Genomic DNA, 6,761 nt, shown 5'->3' on the forward strand with positions numbered 1-6,761 from the left:
AGTTGCATTTTTTCCCAACTGGAGACTTTGAAGCAGGTAGAAAAGGAGTAGCCAAGATGAGTCAAGATTCAAAAGAGAAGGAAACATTACAGGGGAGGGTTTATGCAGTGATCAGATGTGCGCAGTCCTTGGTTCCTCATCTTCCATGATGTTACATGAGTCTTACAGATTTACAGAGCAGCCTTGGAAAATAAAACCATCCATGTTCTTTTTTTTCAACAGAGTGAACCAGCCTGGGTGGTACTTTAGTTTCTTCGTTTATTGCCTCACGGATAGTTCTAGAATAAGGTGAAGAAGGGATGGGGGTAACAGGAAAGATCCCAAAAGAAGCAGGGCAGTAGGTGGCCACATGCTAAGTGCAAAATGAAGATCCCCAGTTGGTGTCCTTAAAAAGGCGGTGAGTGCCTCTCCATGGTGGACAGCTGGTGGGCCCCTGAAGCCTGTGTTGTGTGGCTCTCTTTCGGCTAGGCTCAGGGTCCCAGCTGCTCTCTGGGCTGGGTGCTGCAAGATGCTCAGCCTGTGAGTGACTGCCAGGTGGGAAGATCATAGGAAATATCTCAAGGGAGTGGACCAGGAGGGAGGGCCTGGGAAATGTTATTATGAACTGAGTGATCCTTCCCATATGCATAATGATGCCAGAAAGCGCTGTTGCTAACAGAGGAATACAGAAATGCACAAAAGCACTGCACCGGACCTGAGGAAGCCCTGAATGTCCAGAGTGGCCCTCGATGGGAAACAAATTCCCAAAAAGTTATCTTGGCTCTGAAGGAGGAGAGGGAAAAAAAACGAGTTCATGGTTCATGTCCAGTTCAAAGCTAGGTCTCAGGTTCCAGTTTTACATCCCACATCAGGCTGCCAAAGGGATGCAGTCCAGTGGATGGCCAGAGAAACAGCACCCTCCTGGATCTTTCCTCTCCAGGGTTCAGACGGTGTGGTCTTCTCACAGTGGTATAGTGAGACAGCGAGGATGGAAACAGGAAAAGCAAAATATCTGTGCCCCAACCCTTCCTCCCTTTGTTACATAACTTCTCAGCTGTGTTAATGGAGGCACTTTCTGCAGTTCGCTGTGGGTACAGGATAAAGGCACTAAGCAACTATTAAATCAATTGGTTAAGTTTCTTCAGGGTGACTCAAGGGAAGGGCTAAAGTCTGAACAGACTTTAAATCATGACTGCAAAGAGAAATCAGCTCTGCTTTGGATGCTTACAATAGATAAACATTTCATTTACATCTTAAGAATGCACCAAAAAAACATGCAGTATTGCACCTTTTTTTTTGTGTTTTGCTTGTGTTTATCTTCAGCTAGAAATAATACTTGTTCTTAGGTGTTGCTATATATACCTTGATGACTTATTTAGTTTTCCATATAGCTTCCCTTTAAGGAATGGGCATATTGGTTCTCTCTCCGCCTACACCTGCACAGAAACCTGACATTTCCCTGAGCAAAGGCAGGAAAATTGACTGTGTACCCCCACCCTACCCCCACCCCTACCCCCACCCCTATTATTTCTTTGGGCCCTTCATCCCACAAACTTGCAGCTTTTTAAAAAAATTTTTACTGAAATCATGCATTAATTAATTCAAGGTACACCTTACTTAATCAAATAGGCCATAATGCTGAATAAGAGAACATGCTTTGAGCTCCAAAAAGTTACTGTTCCCATCTGACTTTAACATATGCACTTAAATACAGTACTTTATTTGCTAATAAAATAGTTAATAAATAAAAGAGTGCACTTTTGGTGAATGCAAATGAAAAAGGACCTATTTTTAGAAGAGTCGATTCAAACGTAAGCTTATCCCCTATTGTCTGAGTTAACGTTCTCGGCATGCGGTTGTAAAATAAATATCAGAATCAAACATGCTTACATTTAACTCCATTTGTGCTCTCTTGCAATGAGGAGGCTAAGGTTTTACATCCAGTTCTGGAGGCCAGGGCTCAGGGTATAGGACCAGTGAGGCAAGACCTGTGTTGGGCTCACCTGCAGTTGAAAAACTTAGCAGCACTGCAGATGAATAATTAATTTTTATCTTTTTCTTAGAGAACAGTTTGATCAGAGGGAGAAGGGGACAAAGGGGGAGAACCCCTAAAGACCAGGATCAGCATCAAGTCCATAAGGTGCTTTGTGAACCAGTCTAAAGTAATTCTGTTTTCTTTTTTTCCACCTTATAATATGCAGTTCAGTGGATCAAAATAACATTTGTTCGTTACCCATTTTGGCTGGTATGTCATATTATGTATCATCAGATGCACTGTCTTAAATGTTCTGTGCAGTTTGCAAAGATTTTTTTTTATTGGAGTCCCATGCAACTTTGAATTTTATATTTCTAAGTGATCACCTGGTTTTTAGTTAAAAGAAAAAAAGTTAAAGAAGCCCAAAGATTGCAAATGTTTTGGTATGGGGAAGCATATGAATCTTATTTTACCTAGATTAGCTTATGGACTGAATTTTTTTTAACCAGTTTTATAAAATACACTTTCTTTTCCCATTTTTAGTAAAATGAAAATTGTTTTGTTTTGTTTGTTTTTAATGGATCTTGAAAGCTTCTGGTTGGCCATCCCCAAAATCCACTATGCAGTAATGCATTGACAGTTAAACAGAGCTTTCAAAGACTAATAAAGTAGCGACAAAGAGTGACATGGGTCGCCAGGGTTTTTGTTTTGTTTTTAAGTCTTTCAAGCTGCTGGGGGGGGGGGGGGGGGCTTTTTTTTGTTTTCTTGGCTTTTTAAACGTCGGTCAGTAGCTTGTTCTTATTAACGCAGTTTTGGTTGGCTGTGGTGCAGTTGCCAGTTCTGATATTGGCCTGTCTATAATGGGCTATGCTATTATTCATATCCTCTTCGATCTCCATGTACTCAGATTTGCTGAGAGTAGAGGAACTGCGCCGACTGAGGTCACTGTCAGAAGCTAAATTAGGGGAGCTAACGTGGAGCAACTGAGCCTGCTCTTCCCCCTCAGTTTCTCGGTGGTAGAAATAGTTGAAATTGGACACAATGACAGGTACGGGCAGGGCAATTGTCAGCACACCAGCGATGGCACACAAGGAGCCCACGATCTTGCCTCCAATTGTCACAGGGTACATGTCACCATATCCTACAGTGGTCATGGACACCACCGCCCACCAGAAAGCATCGGGGATGCTGGAGAAGTGCGACTCATCTTCTTCCGCCTCGGCAAAGTACACTGCGCTAGAGAACAGTATGACCCCAATGAAGAGGAAAAAGATGAGCAGCCCTAGCTCTCGCATGCTAGCCTTGAGGGTCTGGCCCAGGATCTGGAGGCCCTTGGAGTGGCGGGAGAGTTTGAAGATTCTAAAAACCCTTACCAAGCGGATGACCCTGAGGATGGCCAGCGAGGTGGCCTGCTCGCCCTTCTGGGTGCCCTCCTGCTCAGCTATCTCGGTGCCCAGGGTGATGAAGTAGGGGATGATGGCCACGATGTCGATGAAGTTCATGATGTTCTTGAAGAAGTCCGCCTTGCTGGGGCAGGCGAAGAAGCGCACCACCAGCTCGAAGGAGAACCAGATGATGCACAGCGTCTCCACGATGAAGAAGGGGTCCGTGAGGAAGTTGGAGGTGTAGATCATCGTGGTGTTGTCGATGCGGTGGACGGTGCCCGCGAAGTCCTTGTTGTCGCCTTTCAGCTCCGGCAGCGTCTCCAGGCAGAAGATGACGATGGAGATGAGGATGACCATGACCGAGACGATGGCGATGACCCGGGCGGCCCCCGAGCTCTCGGGGTACTCGAAGAGCAGCCACACCTGGCGCTGGTACTCCTTCTCGGGCAGGGGCCGCTCCTCCTCCTTGATGAAGCCCTCGTCCTCCCGGAACTTCTCCATGGCCTCCTCGCCCAGCTCGTAGAACTTGATCTCCTCGGAGAACATGTCCAGGGGCACGTTGACTGGCCTCCGCAGCCGGCCCCCGGACTGGTAGTAGTAGAGGATGGCATCGAAGCTGGGCCGGTTGCGGTCGAAAAAGTACTCATTCCGCAGGGGGTCAAAGTAGCGCATGCGCTTCTTGGGGTTCCCCAGCAGCGTGTTGGGAAACTGCGCCAGGGTCTTGAGCTGCGTCTCGAAGCGCAGCCCTGAGATGTTGATCACCACGCGCTCGCAGCACTCGTGGTCCTCGTGTTCGGCCAGCCGCCGGTAGCTGCCATCCTGGGGGTGGCCCGGGGTGGCCGACGCCTCGTCCGGGTTCTCCCCGGACATCACCGTCATGGTGGAGGCCACGTGCGGGGGTGAGGGGCCGGGAGGAGGAGGCCGGCGGCAGCGGGAAGGACGGAGAGGGGAGGGGTGGGGGGGACCCCAGCGGCCCCCCCACCGGAGTGCTCCTTGTCTCCCCTGCTCTCAGGGGGTGGGGCGGGCTTCAAAGAGAGCAGATGCAGAGATCTGCGGCTTTGCTTCTGGTTCCCTCTCCCTTCACTCTGCCTGGGGCTGAGTTTGGAACCCCCTCGCCGCCCGCAGCCAGAGCGCAGCCTTTTTTTTTTTTTTTTTTTTTTGCAGAGATTTGGAATGGGGGAGGGTTGGTGTTTAGTCCAGTTCCGAGGTGCCTTAACGCAGTGCTGTCCTAGAGGGCAGGGCCATCGCTTCGGGGGTCACCCAGGCCCCCCCTCCCCTCCTCAGCCCTCCTAGGGCCGGTGCAGAGCCAGCTCGGCAGGCAGATCCCCTCTCCTGACACCCCCTCAGCTTCTCCTCGGCTCTCCACCCTCCCGCCCCTCTTCGCCCGCCGCCTTCTAAGCTCTCAGCGGGGCGATCGATGGACGCTGCAGAGAAATAGAAAGTGATACGGAAGTAGAAAATCAGAAGCGTTCGGATGGGACGGACCTACAGACACCGAAGAGCACAGAAGACCCCTGGTTTTTCTAGAAAGCAACTGGACTTTTGCTGGACAGACACACAGACAGGCACACACAGACTCCCGGAAATCCAAGTTTGGGGTTCTTCCATCCCACTTTCCCAAATGCCCAACAGCCGATCTGTTTACAACTTCGTTAAACTAGAGATCGGGAAAGAAGCGCCTGGAGGCGCTGGGGGAGCTCCAGGTCCCAGGCAGTACCCCCACCCCCCATCCCCTCCAGCTCTCCCCACCTATCTCACGCAGCCCCCGCTCCTGCAGCCCCGAATTGGGGATCCCCCTACCTGGCCGGCCGGCGTGGCGCAGGGGCGGTGCTGAGTCCACGGAGAGCCGGAGCGGAGCTGCGGCAGGTCGCTCTGGCAGAGCCCGGGCGGGAGGGAGCCGCGGCCGCTGCCGCCGCCGCAGCATCCGAGAGGCGCCGGAGCCAATGCGCCGCCCTCGCTCCCCCGTCCTATGCCCCTTCCGCTGGACAGCCGCTCTTCGGAGCCACTGCGGGGAAATGTCCGTTCCCCGTGCCCATTCTCACCGGCTGTCAGCCACCTGGAGACGCCGCCGTCCTTTCCTCTCGGGCGCAGGGAGTTCCGGGGGAGGCGAGGCGGAAAAGAAGCAAACTGCCACCCTCTCCCGAAGCTCGGAAGCAAATGACGATCCGTGGCGCTCTCGCCCCCTCCGAGCACTTTGGGAGTCCTTAGTTCGATCCCAGAGGAGGAGGAGGGCGAGCAAAAGCGGAGGTCTACATGGCTCTCAGGTGCCCTCCACCTCCCGCAGGCCCGAGTGCACCTCGCCAGGGCTCCTCGGCGCGCCGGGAGCCGTCAGGAGCGCCGAGCGGGGCAGGATGCGAGCGGCGGCCGGTCCGCCCGGTCCATTTCTGGGCGCTGCAAGATCAGCAGAAACCTGAGAAAGCGCCCGGAATGCGGAGCTGCGATTGGCCCTCCCGGGCGTAGGTTGGGGAGGGCGGGGGAGGGCAGGAGCAAGGAGGTAGATGGAAAATGTGAGGGGGTGGTTCCACAGAGGGGGGTTGCGTTCAGTTCCCACTCTTGCCAGCACGGCTTTTTTCTTCTGCCAGAGAAGCAGACCACCATTTCTTCTTCCCTGTGGCTTACAGACCCCCCCCCCCCCCCCCCCCCCGCACACGCCAGGTCCTCCGCCGTGACCTTCCCCGGGAATTTCACGTTTCAGATGGTCGTCCGACGCAATGCAGGCGGCGGCGTTCCTGGCAAAACTCCTCGGATGGGGCTGCGTTTGTGCAGTCCCACAGTAATCCGCTTTGTTGGCCACGTTCGGCGTGCCATCTCGTCACCCCCCCCCCACCCCACCCCCCCTACCCCACCCCCGCGCCCGGCGCTCTTGGCAGAGCCGACCCAGCTTCTCCTCGCCGTTCTCAGAGAGATGCGGGCTTGAGCTAGAGCCCTGCAGTTGGGGATCACCTGGGGTTGCTTTACATGGTGTTACTCCGAGGAGGTGATGCTGAGAGTGTGTCCCTCTTTGACCTACGACGGGAATTGAAAGTTTTCTTAAGGCCAGATTATCTTTAAATACGGATAATATGGGCAACCACCGAAGGCTCCGTGGTTTTGTGCGGTTATGTGCCAACATGGTGCTGACTGGGACTCATCTGAAAAGCAAGTCGCCTGCCCACCTCCCACCTATGTTCCTCCTCCCGCAGCTTCTTTTCCCGGCCCAGTGCCTCCACAAGGCCACTTGCAAGGCTTGCAACTTCTCTGGGAAAGGGTCCGCACCTAGGCGTGAGGCAGCACCAGCCAGGGTGTGCGTGGTGCACCGAATGCAGCACCAGCAGTGCCCCCGGGGGCGCTGCGCCTCGGTGGCGACGGCGCGAAAGCCTGCAGCCAGCAGAGCCGGTACTTGGAATGCGGCGAGCCTCGGAGGAGCTGCCTGAGCCCGGAGT

At 53.4% G+C, this 6,761-nt stretch overlaps 1 protein-coding gene across 1 annotated transcript; it reads right to left on the bottom strand.

Moving 5' to 3' along the window:
- Nucleotides 1–1,552: 1,552 nt before the first annotated feature.
- On the bottom strand, nucleotides 1,553–6,167 carry KCNA1 (potassium voltage-gated channel subfamily A member 1). The gene is made up of 2 exons (XM_036457821.2): nucleotides 5,140–6,167; nucleotides 1,553–4,763 (listed from the first exon to the last, which is right to left on the bottom strand). Exon 2 carries the CDS (start codon nucleotides 4,216–4,218, stop codon nucleotides 2,728–2,730), a length of 1,491 nt encoding a protein of 496 aa, XP_036313714.1. The 5' UTR covers nucleotides 4,219–4,763; nucleotides 5,140–6,167; the 3' UTR covers nucleotides 1,553–2,727.
- Nucleotides 6,168–6,761: the final 594 nt, after the last annotated feature.

This window comes from Pipistrellus kuhlii, unplaced genomic scaffold, assembly GCF_014108245.1.
Source record: "Pipistrellus kuhlii isolate mPipKuh1 unplaced genomic scaffold, mPipKuh1.p scaffold_m20_p_3, whole genome shotgun sequence".
NCBI lineage: Eukaryota > Metazoa > Chordata > Mammalia > Chiroptera > Vespertilionidae > Pipistrellus > Pipistrellus kuhlii.